Below are 25,981 nucleotides of genomic sequence, written 5' to 3' on the forward strand. Positions count from 1 at the left end.
CTCCCAGCCCCTCTTCCTAAGTCTCAGGCGATGATCCAATACACCTACTTTCTCTGATGGCTGCACGCTGTCTCAGCGTATCAGGCACCTTGCAATTCTTGCTGCAAGTTCCCTCACTCCCTTGCTTTCACTACCCATGCAAGATCCAAAATGCTGCTTTTGTGGGAGAAAAGGACCTCTCTTCTGCCCAGAACATGGCTGAGATCCAGGTAAGGGAGAAAAGTTAGCTGGATTCTGCCCATATCCTCCAGAAAAGCCAGAGATGATTAGGACTTGGTGAAACTTCCTGTTGGTGGTGGTGCTGCCACTTCCTTTTGTATGGTATTCACTAGGTCTAACACTTTTTTAGGGGGGAAAGGAGTGTGCAGGTGTAGGCCTTACTCAGTATGGCAGAGTTTGAACTCGCATCACCACACCCCAGCAGATTCACAATGCTGTAGTGTATGCTGGGCAAGAGCCTCCTTTACTCTTTCTGTTGAACCTGAGCCACTGTATGCCCAGGAATGCAAATTTCACTCTCAGAATGAGAGCAGACTGGATCCCAAGTGGACAGAGGAGCCTGACATCCCTGCTTTTTTCTCTGTGCTGTCAGTGGGAAGAGGAACACCCTGGTCTTCCTTTGCAAATCTTGAGAGGCCTCTATCTTTCTGTTAAGCAGACTGAATTCCTTATGGAGATGCTTAAAGTTTTAGGGAAGGGTTGACCAAGTTAACTGTTTACATTTGGTGGAAAAGTTTTCATTGAGTATCTTTGTAGTAAATCCGTGAGAGGCCCTCTATTAACATGGAGCCCTGGAGAGATCAAATGTGTTTCAAATTCATAAAATAAGCTTAGTTTTTTACCCTATCGTAAAACTTGAGCAATAGAAAAGTCTTTTAAGATATTGCCTGGAGCTTCAGTTAAAACACATTCTAAATAGAGAGAGCAGTGAATGAAATACAGCAGAATTAAAAAGACAGAATTGTCAGAAAACCAGAATTCAGTCTCGGGTAGACTGTCTTGTCCTTCCAGTGTTCCCCCGCCACCGGAGGGCTCTGATTCCAATTTGGAATTTCTGCAGTGATAAATTGTCAATAAGAGCCAAGAATTTAAAAGGGTAATTGGCTATATCTTGGGAATGGGTTTATATGTAACTAGGCGCAGTTTAAAATGGATGTCACACTTAAAAGGACACAGAAGCATTCCTGTAAGACGTTTTACTCTAAGCAACTGAATTAAAACCTTATGTCAAAAAATTCTGTAATTCTGTGACAGATTTTGTCTTGTGATAAATATGAATAAATGAGCATCCTGTCACTTAACTGAATTACTTTTTATTCAGTTCCTCAGCTGGGAGAAAACCAAATTAAAAACTGCTTTTATAATTTTGATGGGTATAGCTTTGTGACTTAAATGCATATCCTTTGAAGATTCAGCTGGGTTTGAAAATCCCATCAGGGTGCGCTCCAGAAAACATTACTTTTCACATTAAAGCTGTCTATTAATTTTTTCTTGGTTAGATAAAATGTTAGTGAGAGCATATACAGATGTCAGTCATTACTGGGTGATCAAAGGTAAAGAACAGAATACAAATTTCTGTTTGCATGACAGCAGAGGCCTAAATCGTGGTGTTTCCTCATGGAACATCCACCATGTATTTTAGTAATCAGCATATCTGCAGTTTCATGAGGTAATAAAAATGCTTGAATTAGGCCAAAACTCTTTGGACATGGTCCATAGATATTTAAAAGACTCTCTGACTAATGGTATGAAAGGTTCTCAGAATATCTGTTGAAGTACATAGAAGACAATATTTCACTGTCTGGTACTGTCTTACCTCATTGAAGGATAAAAAGACAAAACCTTTGAGGAAAAACAGACAATTAAGAACAAAGGGTTGCAATTTGGAAATGAAAGGTAACATCCAAACTTCAAAGCTTAGTATAGAAGTTTACTTCAAAAAAGAAATTATGCTCTCTGTGAAGCTAAAATAAATATGGTTGAACTTGGCTGAAAAGTTACACAGGTCAGTGAAGTGAATACTTGACTAACTATTAGCTGAAATAACTTGTCTGACTGCGGTTGGAAATGGGACAGATCTTAACTCCTGGAGAAATAAACTTATCAACAGTAATGACAAAAAAGCTGTGAAAGGAAGTATAAAAAAAAGTGGTGAGTATTTCAGTTAGTTTTTCCGTGAGCCGTAGTGTCTGAGAAACAAAATAGTGCGTCGTGTGTTTTTCATTGCCAACAGCACTGAAGTACTGAGCACCTAAGTATTTTCCTGTATCAGGAATCCCAGTGGACCTTACTTGATGTCTTCACCATATGAATTCTCACCAAACCTATTCAGTCAGTGATGCCATAGTTGCTGGCCGCTTCAGTTCATCATCATATCAAGAGCGAGGCTTGAGATTGCCTTTCAAAATGAGGCAGTTGTTAGTTTATGGTATTGATACATAGTCTAAGAGAAATCAGTTTGATTGTAGTGAACATTTCAGCACTAACAGGAAAGTGAGAAAAGAGGAGCTGGATACAGTAGCTTCTCCAGCGATTGTATACTCAAGTGGCAGGAAATGAAAAATCCAGCTCTCGGATGTTTTTGGAATTTTACTGAGTCACTAAATGGTCCCCTGTGACTAAGTGTGTAGACAAACATTCTTACTGCCTTCAGTACTGATTTATTTTGCTCTACAGATAGCAGGAGAACTCACATGGGCAGTTACTGTATCTCAGTTGCCAGGGTAGCTTTCAGCAGAGAGAGAAAAAATAATTTTTTAGACGGCTCTAACATGATTTGCAAGAACATGTCTGCCCAGGTATTCATTGAAGGTCCTTCAGTTATGTATGTTATACCCAAAGTATTTTGGAGCAGTTACAAATTACTCATGGAATCTCCTCCTGTTCCTCTGCTTTGCTCTGCATGACAGTTTTTCAGTGTTTTCAAGTGACTTGTTTGTTTTGGGGTACTCGGGAAGATCAATCCATACAAACCCAGCAATCATTCTGTGTACTTATCATCATTTGCCATCTGGGTAATCTCTGCTTCTCCTTTTTTGTTTTTCTTTTTGCTAAGTATATGCTTGCCTTTATTGTTTCTCTGCATAAACCAGAGAGCGCAAATATTCCCCCAAGTAACTGTAGATAATCTTTTCTATAAACTATAGCATAGCTATCTGGTCCAGCCCAAAGATAAACACTTGCCAGAGGATCAGAATTTTATGAACTGTTCACAGACAACACAGTACAGAGAGTTTAGCAAATGAGTAATTTGCAAATTACTCTTTTCTGAGGGTGCTGTTCCATACCGTACAGGTAACTGTTATTCAGAGAGAATGGGTTTATCTCTTTTTTGTGTCTGTGGAGCGGGACAAGGGAAGCTGTGTTTTTCCCCTTTGTTGAAGGAGTGTGTTTTCCTTCTTCAGTAATCCAGATTTTAGGAAATTTATAGTGCTCTGATCTCTTATACAGCTGCTTTCAGTCACTGGCTGATTTTGTCCGCAGTTATGAAGTACTATCCAGAGGTGAAAGTTCTGGAACTTTATATTTCATACTGCATTAAACATAAGTGCACGTGCAAAATATGTGCTGTAGAAAACTCTCAACTTTTATCCTCTCGCTTTCAAAAGTGCACGGTGATCCATCACTAGGCAGCTTTGGTTGGAGCCCTTCTATAAAGGTGCCATGGAAAAATTTTCCTCAGACACATTTGGTTGGCTGTGATTCCCCTCAGCTCACATGAAGTAGTTGAAACTGCTAAAGTAAATTAAATCAACGCAGACTGCCATTTCCCATGTGGTGGAAGAAGGCTTGTGGCAACTGGGGGAACTAAACAAATTAGCACTGATGATTATATTTGATGATACATAATGCAGATTGAAGAACAAGCATGAAACACCCACAGAAATGCCTTAGGGAAAAGTATCCCTCTTATCCCCAAACAAACCATTTGGCTTTGAATTTTTTGGGGGATCATATGATCTTACCCAAGTCATAGTACACTAGAAATAAAATACATTGATAAACACGGTGAGGGTGGTGACTGTAAATGCAACAGACGGGAAGCATTTTGTGAGAGCTACTGTTTTTCTAACCTTTTTTTTTTTTTAATAAGAGAGGTGGTTGCAAGTCTGGCAAGAATTCGATTTTCTGCCCAAAGGCATGCTGTCAGATGAAAAGAACATACTGTACATTAGCCGCTAAATAGATTAACTTCCATAATTTGCAGTTGTTTTAAAAAGAAACAAATTCATTGCTAGTTTAAGCAATCTACACGGAAATGTTTAATCCTAATGAATGTCTGAAAAGTTTGAAAGCTGCAGATCTATTTTATGAGTGTCCTTTTTCTGGCTGTTACATATTTTTCAGAACAGCTTTAAGAATATTTCAGTTACTGACTCTAAGCAGTCATTACACTTTTAAATACAAGTTTCAGAGAAATTTAGGATAAAAGCTTTTTTTTTTTTTTTCAGAAAAATATTTACTGGTCAAATTCCCATCTTGCTTGTGCTGATAAATTTTAATGTATTTCTACATTAGCAGAGATGTCAATCCATTATATTTCTTACTTTTGTACATTTTAGAATAAACAACAAGAGGTGTAGGATATTATATTCAGGAGATAAATTTGAGAGAATTATGTCATAGTCTCTTCCACTTTAGAAAGAGAATCTTTATGTTTCAGTGAGATAGGGCCCAATCCAGCCATCCCATTTGACGGGTGCTATTTGTGCTGTGAGAATTAGGCTGTACTAAAGCAATATAATAAAGTTGTCATGACTGTCACTTTTCAGTTTTAAGTTATATTCTGTTGTATACATGTCTTAGAGCTTAGGTCTAGGGATTTTGCGGGGGGGCGGCTCTTTTATTTGTCAGAAAATGGATAGTAGTTCTTTGGTAAATAAATAATTTCTTTTTGTTGTTTCTGTGGTAACATAAGAATGCTTTGGAAATGAATGACCTCCTACAGGCAGAATAATAAAAATTCAAGTGACATTTTCTTACAATGAGGTTTTTAGCATATCACAGGGACTTAACGTAATGTTCAGGCTGCGTAGTGCTGTTTCCGTCTCGACAGAAACAAGGACTTAGTGTCCTCGGGAGATTTAATGCCGTTTCATGCATTTTTAAAATTATACATTCCAAGATTTTTGAGTCTGACATTTGAAATTGACTTTTGCTAATCTGTGGAAAATTATCTTAGTTTTATATGGGAAATGAAATATGTATCAAAAAAAAATCAACACATAGGAAGGCTGAATGAATAATAAAAAGATATTTCTAGACAGTTGAGAGTAGCATTAGTTGATTAACCATTGGAAAAGACAGATAAAATATTAAAGGGACTGAGTGTGGATTCCTGTTGGCTTTATCCTAGAGCAGGGACTCAGGAGTGCTCTGGCCAAAGTCCCTTTGTTTTGGGTCAAAACTCTCCTGGTTTGCATCTTCTCACCTTTCTGCATTCCCAGAAGCAGAAGAGCAAGAAACCTGCTCTAACAGGGTCAAGTGAGCATTCCTGTTGTGTAGCAAGTCCTTGACTCTCCTCTGCACGTTCACATCCCCTCTCTACGTGCCTGAGGGCTGGTACTCCAGGAATAACCAACGACTGTGTGGCTCGGAGGGAAGGATATCAGCTGACCAAAGTGTCTGCCTCCTACAATGCAGAGGAGAGTTTGACCATTAGAGTAGAATCTTAAAGTGCTTCTGCTACCATCTCATTTGATGTGCTCACTCAAATCCCTGGCTGCGGCGACCCAGCCCGCTGACTTAATGGGATGCTCATGATGTATCCCATTGTAAACAAGGCAGGACTCAGGCCATAAAAATTTGGTATATGCCTCTGCAAGAGAAGGCTCATTTATTTAGTTGATTCTGACTTTTTAGGGTGCTTTTAGATCAATCCCATGTTTAACTTAAATGAAACATGACTCTGCGTGAAATTTACTGCTGCAGGTTGATTTTGAAAGCTGGTTTTAAGGGCACATACAGAAAATTGTTTACACTTTGAGCCCAAACTGCATGAGAAATTCCCACTGAAATCAGCTGGAACTGTGTAAATGTTTCTGAGGGGTAAGGCCATTTGAATAAGGCCATTTGATTTTTATGAATGTCAGTGTTTTAATTTTAGCTGATTCACAGTCTTATGTTCAATAACAACAGTGACTGCTGGAGACCTATGGGAAGCAAGCCAAATGGACATGGGGAAACTGCTTTAATATTATGTTGTGTCTCTGGCATACTACAGTGGAAAAACTTAATATGGAAACTGGACATTTCAGAAGTCCAGAACTGGGTGTAAAAGCACCTGACTGAAAGTAACCAAGTTAATTTTTGAGAGTGTGTCTGCACTGAGTGATGGTAGAGATGTACAAGGGACTGTAGGCAGACTTCAGCTCCGAGCTAAAGACTACTGAAGAGAATCTGATTGCCTGAAACTGATGACTGGCTTGCTCTCCCAGGTAGGGGTTTGACCTGTCCGTGGAAGCACTTATTTTAATGTGCACATATTCACCACGGCTTACAGCTGTGCTTACACCAGCTGGTCTGGTACTCCAGAGCATCATAGGACCTAATGGCTGTTAGGGGATAATTTTCAAAAACCAACTGCTTCCTCACTTGCTGATGACTTGGAGGCTGCGTGAAGTGATGGGCATACTTTAACTTCCATTTCAAGTCAGGAAAAAGCAGGAGTCTTTTGACTTAACCACTTGTGAGCCAGCCAGCCAGCACTTTTCTTTCTTACAGTGTGCATCATCTTTCCATGCTCCTTATCCATCCCGTTTAAACAAGCAGGCAAGAAGCAGATGTTCAACAAGCATTTCTGAACACGTGGACCAAAGAACAGAATGACTGCTTACATGTTAGAGCTGTAGTTGTTTTTTTCTTTTTTGTGAAACATAAGCAAGGTAACTAGGTATTTTGTTTTAATCCAGGGGAAAAAAATATCTCATAGGTCTAATCGTATGTTTGCTAGTTGCTACATTATACCAGTGTTATTGTGGAGCATAAATACGTTTCTTGACTCTGAGTGTAGCAGCTTAGATAATACTTGGTGGAATCCTAATAATTTAAGACTTACAGTGGACTGCATCTTAAACACAGCTGCTCCCCTAATATAAAAACACTTGTGGGAGATCCAGTGAGGCAAAAAAAAGCTGTCAGTGAACTTCCACCTCACACATGAGGTGCAAATCAAGTTAGTGTGTTATGTTAAAGAAATGTTCTCGGTTGCAGTGTAACATATAAAAAGTCTAATTTCCTTTAGTAGGTAAGTTGTCTTGTCAGCAGTTTCCAACTATTTGAAGTAAAAATTTTCCATTTAGTTCTAGTGGTTTGGTAGGAATCCCAGTCCCTTTTCCCTCTCTTACCTTGCCTTATAAAAAAGACTTTTAGTTCCAAAGGATATTTCTTTCAGAACCAACGTATTACAGTAACTGGTGTTCATTACAGTCCATTCCAAACAAATTATTTTCCTCTGTTATTTAATGACTTCAATAATGACTTAATCAATAATGGTTTTAAATATGCAGTTATTTTTGCAGTGTTTCCAACATATATCATTAGCTGTAGCGTCCAAGAGTAGACTTGCAAAAAAATTGTGCTGCGGTAGCAGATACTTTAATACTGAAATCATGTTGTGGCAGAGCCATGTTTTAAAGTAGCCAAAATAAAGTGACTTGTATATTTATATTACATTAAAATATGGAAAGAAAAGGTTTTATTGTGAGACATCTGTGCATTCTATCAAGTTAGGTTTTCCATATTTTTTCCATTTGGATTGACTTAATATTTTTTTTTATTGTATGAAAAAGCCAAGATTTGGGAGTAGAAGCTTAAGAGCAGACAGAAAAATTGGTGTAATTTACTTTTGAAGGCAAATCTTTTTTTCAGGCTTCCAGGAAAATTAGTCTTTGGAGTTTAGATTCTGCCCTGGCTTTTATTTAATGCAGTCACTGAATTCAGTGAGATTGCACGAAGCATAAGCTGAATCAGGCCTTTTCACTATAACTTTTTCAGTATATGCAACTGCTGTTGTTCTGAAATGATAAACAGGTGAACTTTACCAAAACCTCTGTATCTTAATATTTTTTTAAAGAGAAGATGCCATAGATTGTGGTGATTTATATTGTTAGGCTAAAAATTGGTTTGAAGAGTAAAATTGTAAGAACTGATGGAGAGCTGGGATGGAAAAAGAATTGCCTCCAGAAGAACATGATGGGATGTTCCAAGACCGTGAATTAGAATCAGAAAAAAACCACAATGAGAAAGAATTCTGTTACTTGCTCTACTAGCTATATTTGAGAGTCAGCTTTGTGATTGGAGAGGTACCTTCTGATTCTGTAATCTGTGTAGCCGATGAATCTTTATTATACTGTAAGCATTTTTTTCAGATAGTTGTATTAATTTCCATTCATCATTAAGCCAAGTGGGACTCATTGGCTAAGTTTTAATGAAGTTGTGCTGGCAATGAGATATTTCCAAAATGAAGCCTGTCTACAGGTAGTTGTGTTTGCTCCTGTGGGGTTATGTTTGGAAACGTTGCAGATTTGTGGTGGAAGTGAAAGACAAAGGAATATGCACAGCAAAACCACAGTATATGACTTTGAGCAACTTGTTGTTTAGTCTTGAACTGAAACTGCTTTAGGCTTCTGAAAACAGGCAGGTCTGTTCTTGCAATGAGCCTAAGCAGGGGAAATTGGATAGTTACTGAATTTCTCTGTGTTCAAAGAATTTTGACTCTGGTCCTGTGGTTGCTGTGGTATAATACACGGATATATTTTTATCGGTGCAAGTAAAACTTAACTGTGATGCCATGAGGCCACCTCAAATGTTTAAGTCATCTTGCTGAGCAGTCTCTCAGGAATGTTCTGTAGGCCACAGAGAATACACACCACAGAACCAAGCGCTTCTGTGTGTATGTGGGTATGGTTTTGTAGATCCCTTTTGCAGATTTTGCTATAGTGAGGCCATTGCATTAAACCCAGCAGTCAGCGCTCCTTTCCTGCCAACAAAAGCCAGCCCTGCAACAGGAAAATGGAACATATGTTATAAATGTATGTTAAATATTAAACAGAGGCACTGCTTTCACTGCACCGCTTTAGACCAATGAGCTTCATTTTTAAGCAGTGGAACTACTCTGGTGCGTGAGGTGAAACTCATGCATCCAGCTGACAACTGGATTTCACAGACTAACGAGCTGTTTCCTTCATTCCAAGCTGGCTGGAACAAACTACAGGGAGGAAAGAGGTACAAGTCTTATGAGTGGAAAGATGGAGACTGTTTTCTACTGTAACTGCGGCATGAAGTAGACACACTGGAACTTAGTTGTAAACATAAAATAAAATAGCTGATAGATCTGGTAAGAGGTACTCTGGGAGATAAGAATGGTACTATTAAATAAGAAGATAAGGTTTTCAGGGAAAGGACTGTTTCACTCAGGTAAAAGTCTCCTTTATTTAGCCCCCAGGAAAAAAGTTATTACACAGATGAAGATGAATGAATGAAATAAAATTGTTTACTTGAGAGTTAAATCCTACCTAAATAAGCTGCAGCACATTTAAGCCCTGGCTTCATACCAAGTCTTCGATTAATGGCATTTTTATTTTGCATATTCTAAAGCATAACTGCTAAGTATCTTGCATGGTAAGATAGGATCATTTGTAATCTAAAGTTACCTTTAAGCATTTTGTTGAAAAACCTATTAATTTTCTCTTGGAACTACAAATGTATGTTATTAAAACTAATATTGATGGGAAAAGTTTTATTTTGCTCTAGCGATCATTTTACTTTTCCATTTGTACTTTGCTAACTTTTACTATATTTGCTGTTTTCTCTCTTGCAGAACGTGGTTCCCCACGTAATTTAGTTACCACAGACATAACTGACACTACAGTTGGATTATCATGGACACCAGCTCCAGGAACAGTTAATGATTATAGGATAGTATGGAAATCACTTTATGATGATACAATGGGAGAGAAGAGAGTCCCTGGAAATACAGTGGATGCTGTACTAGAAGGCTTGGAGCCTGAGACTAAGTACAGGATTTCAGTATATGCAACCTACAGCAGTGGAGAAGGAGACCCAGTAGAAGGAGAGGCTTTTACTGATGGTGAGTGTAGTACAATATTACCACCATTTGTAGCATTCTGTTCTTGATGAAATTATCATATTTTAAAGAAAACGGACTTTATTTTTCTTCACCTTTTTTTTTTTTTTTTCTAAAAAGCCCCCCCAAACCAAAGTGCCCCCTCAGATCAGTCAATTTTGGCTTTTTTTTTTTTTGAACATTTTAAAAAAGGAAAATCTCTTCTATGTCATGGAGGTTTGGATTCAGTAAGAATTACTTCCACCTTAAGATGTGATTTTGTCTGCAAATTACTCTTTTCTATGAAAGCCAGCCTTTCATGGGTTTGGTGTGACTGTTTGAAATCAGGTGGAAGAAATGTTATGGATAGAGTATGGAGGAAAGGTGGGGTAAATTCCCACAGAATCAATGAATTGCCTTTCCAAGCTGTTGCCCTTTCCAGTCTTCACAGTCCTCAAACTGAGCCTCACTGGGGGATTTTGATGTTCATTATTTACCTTTCCTGAGGCTCTTCTTTTTTCTTATTTGATAAACATTACATACTATTAGTCAAAGCGGGCTCAAGCCTCTCCTGTGGTGTAGGCAAAGTAAAAACCACTGAGAGGCCGGGGATAGCTTGTTGCTGTATGGCAAGAACTGGCAAGTAGAGGATACAGAATGAATGAAGGGATGCCCTCTGTTGTTTGCCTAAAGGCACCATGTGAAGACAAAGCCTGAGGGAGTGTTCTGGGAGCGCATCATGTGTGTTTACATGTTCTTGTACTCTTTCCTAAGCAGCTGTTTTGACTACTGTTGGAGACAGGCTGCTGAACTACATTAACCTTTGTCCTTGACCCAGTACCATTGCTCTTAAGGTCTCCCAAGAGTAGTGATTGCTGCCATTGCTAAGAGCTGACTCCCCAGAGTCAAAGCAGACTGCTCTCCCACATCCTTCTTCAAGAACAACAGCATTACCTGTCCAGCTTTTTCTAGGTTAAGTCGGCAGCTTAGCTGTATCGTTTGTTGCTTCTCACAATGTGCTGCCTGCGGGAACTTGCTGTCCGGCCTATCAATAGGCCCAGACCTGAGACTAACATTGCATCTTTCTGTTGCAAGCACCATTAGAAATTTTAAGTTCCTAGGACTGGAAGAGGGTACTGTAGTCTGCAAAGCCTACCTTACCGTGTGATGAAATACTGACCGATTCTGGCATGCCAGGAAGGTTCTGTTTTGCCAAAACCTAGATGGCTTATTCCGGCTGACAGCCAGCATTACATACCTTTCAGTTCACTTCAGATCATTTGTAACATTTGTACAGTCTGGAAAATATCTCTTAGAAGCCGAGTGCTGCAATTTGTAGAGAAAATGCTTTATTAGTCCATGTGCTTATTTCAGCACGTATAATATCCTGCAAAGAGTGGTGAGTGATTTTCCAAGCGTTTGGAAAGTCACTCACCACTGTTTGCAGGATAGCTTGTGTGAAGCCCAGCACCCGGCAGTTTAGTTATTTACCAGTTCCTTCTCAGATCTGTAAACTCAAAACTTAGAAAATCTTAACTCCATAGGACATTGTGTTCATAAAAAAAGGCTTTATAACTTGAGAGTGTTGAGTCCGTTACTTAACAGATTACTGAAAAGCGTGACTAAATGAAAGTCCCAATTATGCTGTGTCATCGTGCAATTTATACTTCCCTCTTTTTTTCTCTGTAGTGGAAAGCACACCTATGTTTGTTCAGTCCATTACACTTAGAAAATAATTTAACAATGGCCCATGAGATTCCCCTGTGTCTTCCCCACAATCAACTACTGTGACTTTAAAGAGAGCAATATTTTTTTTTTAAATACAGCAGAATGAATTGTATAGACATGCATTTAAACATATATTTGTGTGACAAAGTAAACATTTATCCATATTTTTACACTGAAAAGTGTCACCAAATGCCAGGACTGTGACAGTAGACAACGAGACAGAAAATACAATGAGAGTTACATGGCAACCTTCACCTGGGAAAGTCTTGTCCTATCGTGTATACTACCGACCACGCAGTGGAGGAAGGCAGATGTTTGGAAGAGTAAATGCTCCTGCTACAAGCATAGTGTTAAAGCGACTTAAGCCACGAACTACATATGACCTCAGTGTTGTTCCAATTTATGATTTTGGACAAGGAAAATCAAGAAAAGCAGAAGGAACAACAGGTATGTATCACAAGCTTGTACAGGATTTGATAATTAAAGTTTTGTGTTTAAAATTAATGATCACAATACGTAGGAAAAGTATGGTGGAGTCTGCCAAGATCATGAATTAATAAGCAAATTGAAGAAAATGTTAGAGGTTGAAAAAAAAGTTTGATTTGTTGGAAACTCCACTATAGCATAGCATGAGCACAGCTTTTTGCTGTTGATATTGAGAGTTTAAATATGGTGCAAAATCTGGTTGAAAATACTGGACTTGTTTTGAAACACTGTCATCAGAAGTGAAAACAAGGTGCTTTGTGGGGAAGACAGTGTCTCAACAGACTACTTAATTGCATGTTGTCAATTGTTTCATATTTGGCCTTTGGGTCCTGGGTATTGATTAAATAGCTACCCAGCATCCTGTTACTTAGATTTGTCTTCTTTGGTCACCATGTTTTCTGTGGAAAACCTGAGGTAATAGAAAGGGGGAGTAGATGATTTTGAAGAGTCATCAGTGGAAGCCTGACCTCAGAGACCACGGTCTTTTGGACAAGCTGTCTATTCTTTCAGAAGCTGAAACTCTAAAATGTTTATTAAGTCCCGGTGAGGGTATTTTTGTGGTAAAAGCAAAACTCATTTTCTACTCGGCCTTTAGTATATATCTGATGCTAGTCTTTCATTTTGTAAGGAGATGAAAAAAATCTATCCAGATCAAGTCAACCAGGTTTAGAATCAGTTTTTTGCTTCCATAGATAGAGAGCTATTACCAAAAGAGATTTTTTTTTTCCAAGTTGTTTCTGCCCGTGTGGGACTAATGTCATTCGCCTAGATATACACTGGAAATACTTCATGCCATTCTGTGTTCTCTGAACATATGTCATATTGAATGATGACAGGGAGTGAGAAACAAGTCTAACAGTGGAGATATTGGCACCTCAGTTACTGAAGGAAGATTTCTTTTAAAATTAAAATGCCATTGATGTAGAGGGGTCTTGAAAACTTGATCAGCTCTTGACCAACACCTTGAAAATTATACTGAGATAAATGTCAGACCATCCAGCTGCTTTTCATTTTTGACCCGTTCATCTTGATATGGATATGCCTCTGTGCTTTCAGTGTAAACAATTGTGGTGGCAATCACTCTTTGGAAGCAAGCAGAGCCTGAGTGATATTGTTAGTTGAAGCTGTCGTGGTAATTTAGGAAGGAATATCATGGGACATGGGACAGAGGGGCTGTATTTTCCTTGTGAGTGAGATTGTATCTACTGTTTCTCAGCAGAATTCACAATCTGAGGACATTTATGATCTTTCAGCTATATTAGACAATTGCATAGGCACAGGGATAAGACAAACTCTTTTTTTTTTTTTTTTCCCCTCCATCTTTTCACTCAAGCTATAGTGGCGACTTTCTGTTTACTCTAATTCCCATTTTTGCAACTTTTGCAACAGAGATTACACTGCTGCAGTATTTTCTACAACTGTGCTTTAGATATACACAAAGCAAAAGTGATGCAGAAGGTAGCAGCAGGATTGTTAACCACTCTGTCTGTCTGTGAGTACTGACCTGCACTGGGTAGCCATTAGTCTTCAGAGGAAGTTGCTCTTGACTGGCACTCCTCTGAAAAATTATTTTTTGACATACTGCCGTACCTGTGGTTGCTGAAGTTGCTTGAGGTGCCAGGCCCTGAGCGCATAAAGGGAGCGGACTGTTGGCAGGACCTTTTCTACAAAAGGGTCCTTGCTTCCACCTTCTCCATGCTCTGACCTGTGGGACCCAGAGCTCTGAGGAAGCAGCTTGAGAAGGGATGTTGGTGACTGAGTACTAGTTAGGTGTGACTTTTGCCTGCAGTAAATTCTGTTTCTTCCAGTGTTGGTTTGAGAGAAGGCTGCTTCCATTTCTCTCTTTCGGCTCACCTACTTGTTGCCATTTATAATAGAGAGGGCTAGTCTAAGCTGGTCATCTAGTCTTTCTCCATAATTAATAAAGAGAAAGACTGACAGTGGTTAGTCTACCTATTGTCAACATTTATTGTAAGATCAGATGGATGTTTAAGATAGGTGAGATGAATTGCTATTGTCCATTGACTGTAGAGGGAGCCTTGATAACAAACTTAGCCCATATACCTACTGGTTAGATAGCTAAAATTAGGTGAAGTGATTCATGCTTATTGTCTCTTGATATTTGTCTTTATGTAAAAGGAAAGGCACAAAGAGTTTAGAGCTGCTGGATATTATAATATAATATATAAATACTGGATTATAAGATATAATATATAATATATCTATTTGCATATAGATTTTTACATAAAAGCATACTTGTTGATTTTTTGTCATAACCAGACCTGATTGAAATCCTTTTTTTCATCCTTGCAGCCTCTCCCTTTAAGCCACCTCGAAATTTGAGAACTTCTGATTCAACTATGTCAAGTTTCCGAGTAACCTGGGAGCCAGCCCCTGGGCGAGTGAAGGGGTACAAAGTAACTTTCCACCCTACTGAAGATGATGGGAGTCTTGGAGAGTTAATAGTGGGGCCATACGACAGCACAGTGGTATTGGAAGAGCTCAGGTATGGATAACAGTTCATGTTCTTTTTTTTTTTTTTTTAATAACTCTAAGTTAGAGTTGTATTTAATCATGATCTGGGATTGAAATGCCTGGCAAATCTACGGTAAGTAAGAAAGTAATTATGTCAATTAGCTATGAGGGTCTTGTTATGCAGTCTCTGAAAGGCACCTGGCAGGGCTCTTTCTGAGGTTATTCACATCACTTATGGTATTCTCACAGGAACTGAAGGAGGCAAAGATGTGGGCAGAGGATGTGTTCTGCATTTCGCATATGAGAAAGCTAATGGGATGTTGGAGAAATTTGGGATTTCTAAAGTTTCTTCCCAAAAGTTTCTTACCTCATGTTAAAAAAAGCCTAGTTTAGGTCTTGATTTATTTTCTCAGAGGCCTGGATTTATAAATTAGGCTTCAGACCATGTAAAAATCTGTTATGCAAATATATTAAATACATTAAAAATAGGATCATTAATTAATTATGATGTTAGTCTTTATTAGTCTATAATTACTTCAGTGAAGTAGGCTATAAATTTAAGTATAGAATCTAGGATCAGCTTTTAAATTGTCAAAACTCCACTGTCTTGTGGAAGAGCTAGTCTTCGGGCTTCACATTTTAGCACCCTTTCCATGGGGGATTTTTTTGTGTGAAGATTTCGTAAATGAAGTGTCAGCATTTAGCTAGCCAAGTGAATTTAGTTACAGTACATTTGTTTAATTATTGCAGGGCAGGAACTACCTATAAGGTAAATGTTTTTGGAATGTTTGAAGGAGGAGAGAGCAGCCCCCTGGTTGGACAAGAGATGACCACCCTTTCAGATACTACTTCGGAGCCATTTTTGTCTAGAGGTAAACATGATCGAATTGAAGAAAAGGCAGTCTTGGCTTATGGATAAAAACACGCTGAAAGTTTACCAGTGTTTCCTTATCATTTTTCTAATGCACATAAATATTTATTTACAGGATTCAGTATATTCCCTACCCTGATGACATAGCCTCTGGCCTGTAGTGACCACTAAGTATGCCCCAGGTCCCGATTCTAGTCCTCTACACCCTTTAGATGATCTTACAAAGATGATAACTCAGACAACCCATGTTTTGCTGATTACTCAAAGCCATCTGCGTTCCATTTTCAAGTCATCCACATCTGTGTTAAATCACATAAGGTCAAATTCTTGAATAGAGATCATGGTTCATCTACAGGGGTGTTCGCAGGAGTAGAACAAGGAATTTTACGCAGATCTTTAGCCCTTTGCTTGTCCTTATATGGTGACTTTTCCTTTAAAGACTGAGATGGTATAATGAATGAAGATCTGATAGTTGGGAATGTCCCAACGTTACTGTGTATTATTTAAGTTTATATGCAACATAACCATTATTTAGTCATTTTTTTTACCATAGAAGGAGGAGGCTTAGTTCAGAAATGCAATCGCTGAGTGCTCTCCAGTATCTGTTTGGGAGTTTCTCCCTGTGTAGCTATACCTTCCAGTCAAAATTTTTATGAATGTTATGACAGCAGCTCCTTTGGTGTGGTTAATGGGCCTCTGCAAGCTAAGAGCTGTGCCTTGTGCCCACCATACTGTCAATTAATATTGGATGAAGAGAGTTTCAGGGCTCAGTCCTCCTTCATGGAAAGCATAAAGAAGCAGGTCTCCGCTTCTTAATAGCCAAGTATACATGCAGAAGTACAGACTTTTCTCCTTTGCCATTACAAGACTTGCATAAACATCAGAGAGAATTTGGTGAGGAGGAAGGACCTAGCTGCAAAGGCCTTTCAGAGTTAAATAAAGAAAAAAATGTTTCTGACAGTTGAGTCTATGCTCTTTTCACTTAACCTCTTTGATGCTTTGTTTCCACACTGGGCTTTGTAAAAAATATTCACCTCATGTAACTTTGTTGATGACACTTTTAGAAACTTCTTAATTAGTTGCTGTCCCACTCTGTCTAATACAAGAGGGTAAAACTGAGAAAAACTACATAACAGGCTGTCAGTGACATTAGAGTAAAGCTGTAATAAGTCTGGCAGAAAAATAATTGCACCAAGAGTGGTTTGTTATTTTTTATTACAGCAGCTGTCATTTCTGTCTTCAGTATTATATTCTTTAAGCTAATTAGTTTTACTAATGCATGGATTTGAGTCATGGTTAATGTGAAAAATGAATTTTATATCTGGGACTGTAAATGTAATAGTACATTATTTATTAATGGGAGAAAAAAAAATAATCACCCTGGGTCTGGTGCCTTTGCTAGAATTTTCCGTGGGGAACTATGGTAATTGGAAGAAAAATAAAAGTCAAAATACTTTGACTTTTTATATTGTACATGAAGCTAACTTTAACTTCCATATTAAAGTTATGCATGCAATTTTTTGAACTAACATGGTTTTACTTAAACCCTACTCCCAACTGATTTTATTGTCCTGACTAAAGACTAGATCTATATTTTCTATGCAGAAGAGGATCATGCTTTTAACTCCCAGGTACATGGAATAGTTATATTCATGAGTCTACAGTGTTGGATCAATTATGTGGAACATATATGAAATCACAATATCTTTCAACTGTGATGAGTGTGGCTGATTTTTCTCAATGGGATTTCTTCCATATAAAGACCAGAAGCTCTGATGGCAGGAAGCCAGAAAATTTGCAGCTGGTAACACAATCTACAGGAAAAGAGAGAGAGCAAGGATTTATTTTTTTATTATTATTTTTATTTTTTTTTTGCAAATGGCTGTGGATAAAAACATTGTGTCTGTCTATTTTGTATAAATATTTGTGATTTTCCTTGTGATGAAAACAATATGATGCGTATTTTATTCTGTAATTTGTAAAATGAAGATACCTGAAATAACTTCCTACCTTTTCAGAACATTGCAACTTTATATAAATGTTTGTTCTTGTCCCTTCTCTATTTCTTCACCCATGTTTATGTTTGTGTATCTTCTTTAAATTGTGTTGTTTCTTTCCTGGATGTGCAAACTTCTATACCACCTGTATTACTATGTCTCTTTTCCCTGAAATTTCAGAAATATTTATTTGAAAGAAGTTGTAATATATGCTATTATTTCCACTGTTACATAATTGCAAATTAAGCAGTAGTTTAGCTAACCATGACAGACCGAAATACTGTAAATTTGGATAATCTGATAATGCTCACTGCCGTGCCAGTGGTTAGCTTGGCATTCTTTTACAAAACCTCTGAAATCAAGTTATCAACCATCCTTAAAGACCAAACCAGATAATGTCGTGACAATAGAGAAGAGCACTGGCCTTGACATTTGTGAAGGCTTATTTATAAAAGGAAACATACATGAAGAAATTTATACAGCTTTTGCCATGGAACCAGTGACTAGTGTGAATAAAGTTCACAAAGAGGTCATACTTGACACAGTGCCAGTGAATAAACTAGCGCTATTTTGGAAGTTAACTCATGACATATGTCATATAAAAGGATGGAGAAAGAAAGCTATCATGCTAAGGCTATATTTTTCTGGTTGAAAGCTGTCATGGTAAGCTTATATTTTTCTGGTTGACACGGCAGGTTTAGAATGCAGAACCAGAGCAGAAGCTGATATCGTGCTGCTGGTGGACGGCTCGTGGAGTATTGGGCGGCCAAATTTTAAAACTATCAGGAGCTTCATTGCCCGTATTGTTGAAGTTTTTGATATTGGTCCTGACAAAGTACAGATTGGTAAGTCCTTATATGTTGGAGGGAGAATGAGGTGTAACTACTACACAGCCACATAATAACTGAGTAATTATGTTTTTTTTTTTCCAGGTCTTGCACAGTATAGTGGAGATCCCAGGACAGAATGGAATCTCAACGCTTACCGTACCAAACAGGCTTTGCTAGATGCTGTAGCCAACTTACCATACAAAGGAGGCAATACTCTAACAGGTATGTCATGCTGCCAGCATTTTCCTTAAGCTCCAATAAAAACAATTCTAGTAGCTGACCCCAGTATTATTCAGTGATCTCAAATTTGTCCATGATGAAAGGGCCTTACAGTTCAATTTGGTATGTTTCTCAGAGAACAAGCATAGCATGTATACACGTAAACTCAGTGGAAATCTGGAGAAAAGCCATGGAGGAGAGCTTAGACGACGAAGAGCTTGGATTGCTGTTGAGCATAGAAGAAGAAAAACTGGGAGTTCCACGTCAGGGCTGGAATGAAGGCAAACTAAGGACCCAGCAGGGAAGCCAGAGGAGATCAGATAGGAGGGTAATGCATAAAAGCTAAGAGATTAGAGACTTTCAGAGGGCTGAAATAGTATCAGTTGCAGATAAGTCTAGATGATGGGCTGCAACTAGATTCTGAGAACTTCTAGAAGAAAGCAAATTGTGGAATGATCTTGTCAGAGTGAAATCACTAGGGTGAAATACTGTCCTTTACCATGACTACTATATGGAAATAGTTTATAGTGATGGTTACCTTCTTTTGTCGTGCTAGGCATGGCCTTGGATTTCATCTTAAAAAACAATTTCAAACAAGATGCAGGCTTAAGGCCCAGAGCTCGCAAAATTGGTGTTCTCATCACTGATGGCAAATCACAAGATGATGTAGTCACCCCTTCAAGAAGACTGAGAGATGAGGGAGTGGAACTTTATGCAATTGGTAAGTATTATATGAAGAGGTGGCCTGTGCCAACCCCCTCCTGCCCATATGCTAAATGCACAGAGAAGTGGCTACATAGATAAGTGCCTAAAAGGGTATTAAAAGAATGTGTTTTGGGACTTAAGTTCATGGCATTATGTTTCATGGCCATCATTTCTGAGAAGTTTTGTTTTCATGTTTTCTCTGTAAGGTATTAAAAATGCAGATGAAAATGAATTGAAGCAGATTGCAACGGATCCAGATGACATCCATGCTTACAATGTTGCAGATTTCTCCTTCCTGGCTAGCATTGTTGATGATGTAACCACGAATCTGTGTAACAGTGTGAAAGGTCCAGGTACATCATATTTTCAGTCTAATTCATCCTTTTTCCATTTATGTGCTTGCACTGCTAATTCCTTTATATTACTTATTTGGAACACTGTGTAGCCCTGGGCTGTTTTTTCAGCTGCTGGTGTGAGGAAGTCACGCAGACCACCTGGACTACCCTGCAGGGGTTCTTCCTTTCCTTTCAACAATGACTCTGTTATACCTAACACAGCACGACATGGCTGGACGTGCCTTCTTTTCTCCCAGCGTCAGGAATTATGTGGCTCAGCGTGTCACCTTTTTGCTAGTTATGGCAGGTTCTTTGATGATACTCATCCAATAAGGAAAATTTCAGCAGCCTTGCTCTTTTCCAGTATCGATTTCTGACAGCCCAAAAGCAAAGCTGAGCATGGAAAAACAGTAATGTTAGGTGATGGTTCCCCAGTGAAACACTGGTATTGAAGGCGGAGTAGGAATGATAGGGAACTTATTTGGTCTTGAGGGTGTGATGGTGAGCTATCTCTTCACAGACTTGCTTTAAGAACTCCCGAGGAAACAGAAACATAAACAAATACCTAAAGTGTTTTTTTTTTTTTCCTAAGTAATTTTTCTGTCTCATGTTTTTATTCTTTTAAATTTCCTTCCACTTGTAGGTGATTTACCACCTCCCTCTAACCTAGTCATTTCAGAAGTGACACCCCGTTCTTTCAGACTGAGATGGAGTCCGCCTCCTGAGAGTGTTGATAGGTACAGAGTTGAATATTACCCTACCTCTGGAGGTAGCCCTCAACAGGTTAGTACTATATGTTCGTCTCTGACATTGTCTGTAATAACCTTGGACTTCCACATCACAGTAATGTCATTCTGAAGTTTTCACTGTGTATGGTCTAACAATAAATGAGAAAAGGCTTCCAAGGTTGAGAATATCATGCTTTGTTAAATGATACGTGAAATTACAACAAGTAGGAGCATAGAGATGACTTTGGTTATTTTAAAATCATGAATCCAGGAGTAAAATATATTTCTTAAAAACAGTTGACTGGTATTTCTAGTAATTCCTTTCTGTTCATACTCCATTGTCATATATTGCTTTAAAGAAATCTGTAGTAGAAACTTTCTGAGCATACTCATGGGTAGGATCACTGTCCTTTTAGTACGTTTTCTTGTTAATAGAAAAAAGGACAGTGGTGGTACAGGTTGTGAGGTAGTGCTTAGATTAACATTGTATGATGGTACTTTGAATGTGTGCTTAAGCATATCCTCCAAACTGTTTAATGCACAGGGTCAAACTCATCTTGTCGTTACTCTCTACACAGAGAGCCAGTAATCAGCAGCCCTTGATTCCAGGCAATCTGAACTGCTCATCACTCTCTTCAACCAGACAGAATAGTATTTTGGAGAATGAAGTTAGGCACCTCCGCGTACCTAATTCTGAACTTCCCATCTCTGAATGTGGATTTTAAATCTTAACTCATATTTGACTCATAGAGAATTTAATCTTAATAAATTATGACCTCAGGATTTGGCCTTTGATTATGGTTGGAGCAGCCATTCCAGTGCACACTAACTTTACGCTTGACTGCTTGTTAGCATTTCTGTTCCACAAGGCATTGCTAATGCCACGTGCTGTAACCGTATAGATGGTCCTGGGTGTTTAAAACTTTTTTCCAGAGGGGTAGCATGTATCTCTGGCACTTTATTTTGCTGAGTAATATGAAAGTGTAAGCCATGTGTGAAAGCAGGATGCACAGGAAGTACTGCTAGATATATTCAGCTCTATTGAAAACAAGAGTCTGTCTGAGGTTTCCCTACAGCTTCCTTTGCAAAAATAATGGTATACTGTCGGACAAAATACATAGAAGATAAAGACCATACTTATTTTTAATTCCATACCATTGATTTCTGAAGAGTTTCACAAGGAATGATTTTTTTTTATAGAGATAAGATTACAAATGCATTTATTGTACAGTGGTTAACATGGCTTCTCTTTTATGTAGTTTTATGTTAGTAGAATGGAAACGACAACAGTTCTGAAAGATCTGAGACCTGAAACAGAATATGTTGTTAACGTGTTTTCTGTGGTAGAAGATGAAAGCAGTGAACCTCTAATCGGCAGGGAAACAACTTGTAAGTTAGAAATGCAACTTGAATAACATGTTAACAGCTATTTTGGCATATGGGAAGCTGTCCAGTAGAACTTTTAGCGCTACGGACTTTCTTCTTAGAGGAAACAAAATTTTTCATTTGAATGACCAAATTGTGTTGTTTTGCACTGTTTGTTCAGACCTTGGCTGAAAAACTTAAGCAAAGTGAAACTGCATTGTGGTAAAAAATGCTTGTCCCAGATTCTTTCCAGTCTCATAAAGCATTGCTGTACAAGACTAGAGCAACAGACATGAATTACAAGACAGAGTTTATAAATTCCTGAAATCTGATCATATACAAATGTGTACTCCTTTATTTTTATGCTAGATAATTAATTCCTGCTACTACCACCCAGAATTCTATAGAAATTCATTCTAATTTTATAAAATTAACAAAAAGCCAGTTCAACACAATTACATCACTTCTATGAGACATAACTTAGCCATTATGTTTCTACTATTAGCTTTCTACATGATTGATTTTAGGTATATTTATGTGGAATGCAACATAGGGTGACTTTTGTGCCTCTTTAAGTATATTGAATATTAGGTGTTCATTTAACTTGTTTGATTGTTTTGTATTAGGCTTGTCATAAAGCCTCAAAGTATGTACGTGATTTTTATGAAGTCTGTGGTAATTTTTCATGTTTATTTAATAATTTGAGAAATATACAAAAAAAGAAGAAAGTACAAAAATCCTTTTATAAGTACAGATCCCAAACCAGTCATGTTCTGTTTCATATTAGAGCATTCATGTGAGTTAATGTTGGTTTTTAGAACATTCAAGTGTTCCATTGCAGACTTGTAAGATAGTTTTAACTGTGTGTAGCAAACCTGTAGCACATACAAAATATGACCATTACCTCATTCTTAAACTAAGCACCGCTTAAAATACCACTACTTTCAGATCACCTTTCTACTAACCATAATGTGCCCTAATACCCATTGTGCAATATTCTCAGTGGCACTACCACTACCATACATGAAATATGAAAGGTGAAGGAGGTTAAGGAAATGAATTAAAATATATTTTTTATTTGGCAGTACCAATCTCTTCAGTTAGAAACCTGAATGTTTATGACATTGGATCAACTTCCATGAGAGTGAGATGGGAACCTCTCAGTGGAGCTACTGGTTATTTGTTAACATATGAACCTGTGAATGCCACAGTCCCAAGCACAGAGAAAGAGGTAAGAGAATTTGTCTTCACTTCCCCTACCAAAAATAAACTAAGAAAACCAGATTTTCTTGATATATTGTAGTATTCAAGAGAGACTGGCATGCACTTCTCGAAGTGCAGTGAACTTACTGGGATATTGTATACAATGACATCAGTCAGGAAGCTGTAAATATACCGTGAATCTCACAAACAAAATTCCCTTGAAGTTAAATCATTGCTTGCTATTCTGCCATTGCTTTCTTAAGTTTTTAAACATGGTGTGTTATTTTTCATGTGCAGATGCGTGTTGGACCATCAGTGAATGAGGTTCAGCTGGTAGATCTCATCCCCAATACTGAATACACTTTAACAGCTTACGTATCATTTGGTGATATGACCAGTGATCCACTCACCACCCAGGAAGTGACATGTATGGACATCTTGATTTTTGCTTTGTTGTTATTGCTTCAGCAACATTTAACTTACATTTTATTTCATGCAACAGTTTTTATATATTCTCCTTTGGTTAGATGACCACCTTTTCCATGTTTTATGCATTTTCTAACACTCATACATTTCCGAAAAATCTTAAAGGCAATATCAATGAAAAGGGACCAACTATTAAGAGAGGAACAAAAGTTTTTTTTTTCCTTGAATAATGAAGGGAGTTGTCTTGACAGTCTTGAGGTTACAGTGTTTTTAAAAGGTCTCAATTTTTCTTGCATTAACTTAGAAACCTTGTTCCTGAGTTCAGACATTTTCTTAAGTATAGAAAATCCAAGGAAACATGCCATACCAAGAAAAACATTGATCTAAACATGGCTTCCTTTTTTAAACCTTTCATTAAACCTCTTTCCTTAAACATTTCCTACTGGCAGAGGCATGTTTCTGGGCCAGATGCAGACAGTATGGTTATTCTTATGTTCTTAAAAAAGGTTAAACCCTTAACTGTACATGAAAAGTGACTGTTGTCACCAAAAGTTGTCACTTAAGTTGATCTTAAGCACTGATACTTCTAAAAGCGTTGTGCTCATAAGTTACAAAGGTGAAGCTACTGTAATTTATAGCTATTTTTTTTTGTAATTGTATAGCTATTTTGCTCATTGCTGGGACAATAAGCTCTTAAGCTGTCTCATCTAATGGCCAGAGCAATGAACTTCCCAGAAAGTTGTTGCCTCCATTTCAAGGAAATGCATGAAAAGAATTTAATTCCTACTGTGAAAGACATATACCTCTGCCGTGAATAGCATTTTCACTTACTACTGTCATTATTTTTACAGTACCTTTGCCTGGACCCAGAGGCTTAACAATTCAGGATGTTACTCACAGCAGCATGAATGTTCTTTGGGATCCTGCTCCAGGGAAAGTTCGAAAATACATCCTGAGATACAAAATAGCTGATGAAGCTGATGTAAAGGAGGTAAATGACTGGAACACTTTTGAAATTACTAAAGACAGTTTTATTTTGAGGAGCTAGGTTACTAAAATAATAGTAAAAGTAGCTTTATTAACCGTTGAGAATAAAGAACATCAGTCATGGTGGTTGCAGTCAGGAAAGGGTACTGATTTCTTGGAAACTGAATAAGCACGAAAAAGATTTCATTGTGTACTTCCCTCTCCCTCCTCCTCCAGAGAGGAAAAATCCTCAAACTGACTCGAGAATTTTCCTGTGCTTTGATAAATAGCCATTTCTATTCTCTGCCTAAGCGTTATCTTGCCAAGCTCTAAGAACAGTTTACAATTAGGAGGACAGGATTGTGGAATAAAGGTATGTTAACCCCTTTGCCCACTGTTAGAGCATGTGTGAGCGTTGTTAGAGAAGTCTTTGAGATATGTGCAAGCTTTCCATAATTGCACTGCTAATCATGAATCAGCTCTTGGAGAATTAAATGTGTTTTTGTAAGGGAGTGAGAATTTTCTGGAGATACACTCTGCATCCTCGTTTCCAAAACAATGAAGCAGTGAAAGATCCACAAGTGGTACTAGTTTCTGAGACAATATGCTTTGCAAGGGAGTTAGTAGATAGCACTCAATATTCAGGTGTAAATTTAGGGGCAAATGCCAAAATTTAGTGCAGAATACTTCTCTGTTTTTCAACACAGGAATTTCTGTGATTTAATCAAATGCAGAGTCAGAAATAGAGCAATTTACAGTTCTTAAGTCACTATTTTTATTCTTAGGTGGAAATCGACAGACTCAAAACCAGCACTACTCTCTCTGACCTTTCCTCCCAAACACTGTATAATGTAAAAGTTGTTGCTGTATATGATGAAGGGGAATCCCTACCGATAAATGCAGAAGCTGTCACTCGTAAGTTTTCCTAATAACCCTTCTTCTGGTTATTTTTGTCTCATGTTCTATATAAGTTGTGTGCTGCAATATATTACTGAGTTGGGATGAATTTAATCTACCTGAGAAATATTTTACTTGCATTTGTAGCAGTATTTGCAACATAATAATCCCTGGGAATTTTAGATGAGTTCAGTGTCTTATTGCAGTAAACACTGAGCTTGCAGTCTGCAGAGAGGTGACAGGCCAGCAACTGAAGCAAAAGTATTTGCGTTTAGAGGCTGAAGGAGAAATGTAGGGGTAGAATTAGTAAGAAAATATGAAGGCAGAGGAAAGGTTTAGCAGGTTATGCAGAAATCTAGGAAAGTGAGTAGGAATCTGAGGCATATGCTAGAGGATTAGGGAGATGTGATCTTGCTTCTGATCAAAGAGAGTTTTTGTACCATGGAATGCTAACAGTCTTTACTTTTAGAGAATCATAAAGGCAGCATTTGTGTAATCTCAAGAAACAGAGGCAAGGAAACGTTGTTGCACAAATGGGAAGAGCCAATCTCCATACAAGAGAGGTGACAGAATGAAAGGAGAAAGCTAATATTAGGGAAGCCCTCATCCTTATGATTTAAGACAACAGCTATCCAGAAGAGCTAGAATAGAAATGACCTTATCACTGCCCCTCAAAAAAAAAGA

General features: G+C 38.0%; 1 protein-coding gene across 1 annotated transcript in view; it reads left to right on the forward strand.

Annotated features, from left to right (window-relative positions):
• The window catches only part of COL12A1 (collagen type XII alpha 1 chain), a gene marked incomplete at its 5' end in the record, with an annotated part of 99,758 nt that overhangs the window by 20,770 nt on the left and 53,007 nt on the right, over positions 1 to 25,981 (forward strand). The window contains 14 exons of the mRNA XM_082480976.1: positions 9,821 to 10,090; positions 11,975 to 12,241; positions 14,594 to 14,786; positions 15,506 to 15,627; positions 18,319 to 18,468; positions 18,556 to 18,675; positions 19,229 to 19,393; positions 19,584 to 19,730; positions 20,356 to 20,495; positions 21,700 to 21,829; positions 22,891 to 23,036; positions 23,306 to 23,435; positions 24,286 to 24,425; positions 25,186 to 25,315. Of these exons, the coding sequence (XP_082337102.1) occupies positions 9,821 to 10,090; positions 11,975 to 12,241; positions 14,594 to 14,786; positions 15,506 to 15,627; positions 18,319 to 18,468; positions 18,556 to 18,675; positions 19,229 to 19,393; positions 19,584 to 19,730; positions 20,356 to 20,495; positions 21,700 to 21,829; positions 22,891 to 23,036; positions 23,306 to 23,435; positions 24,286 to 24,425; positions 25,186 to 25,315 (2,250 nt within the window). The remainder of the gene's footprint in view (positions 1 to 9,820; positions 10,091 to 11,974; positions 12,242 to 14,593; positions 14,787 to 15,505; positions 15,628 to 18,318; positions 18,469 to 18,555; positions 18,676 to 19,228; positions 19,394 to 19,583; positions 19,731 to 20,355; positions 20,496 to 21,699; positions 21,830 to 22,890; positions 23,037 to 23,305; positions 23,436 to 24,285; positions 24,426 to 25,185; positions 25,316 to 25,981) is intronic.

The sequence above is a fragment of the Vanellus vanellus genome (assembly GCF_965231255.1).
Source record: "Vanellus vanellus genome assembly, chromosome: 3".
Lineage (NCBI taxonomy): Eukaryota > Metazoa > Chordata > Aves > Charadriiformes > Charadriidae > Vanellus > Vanellus vanellus.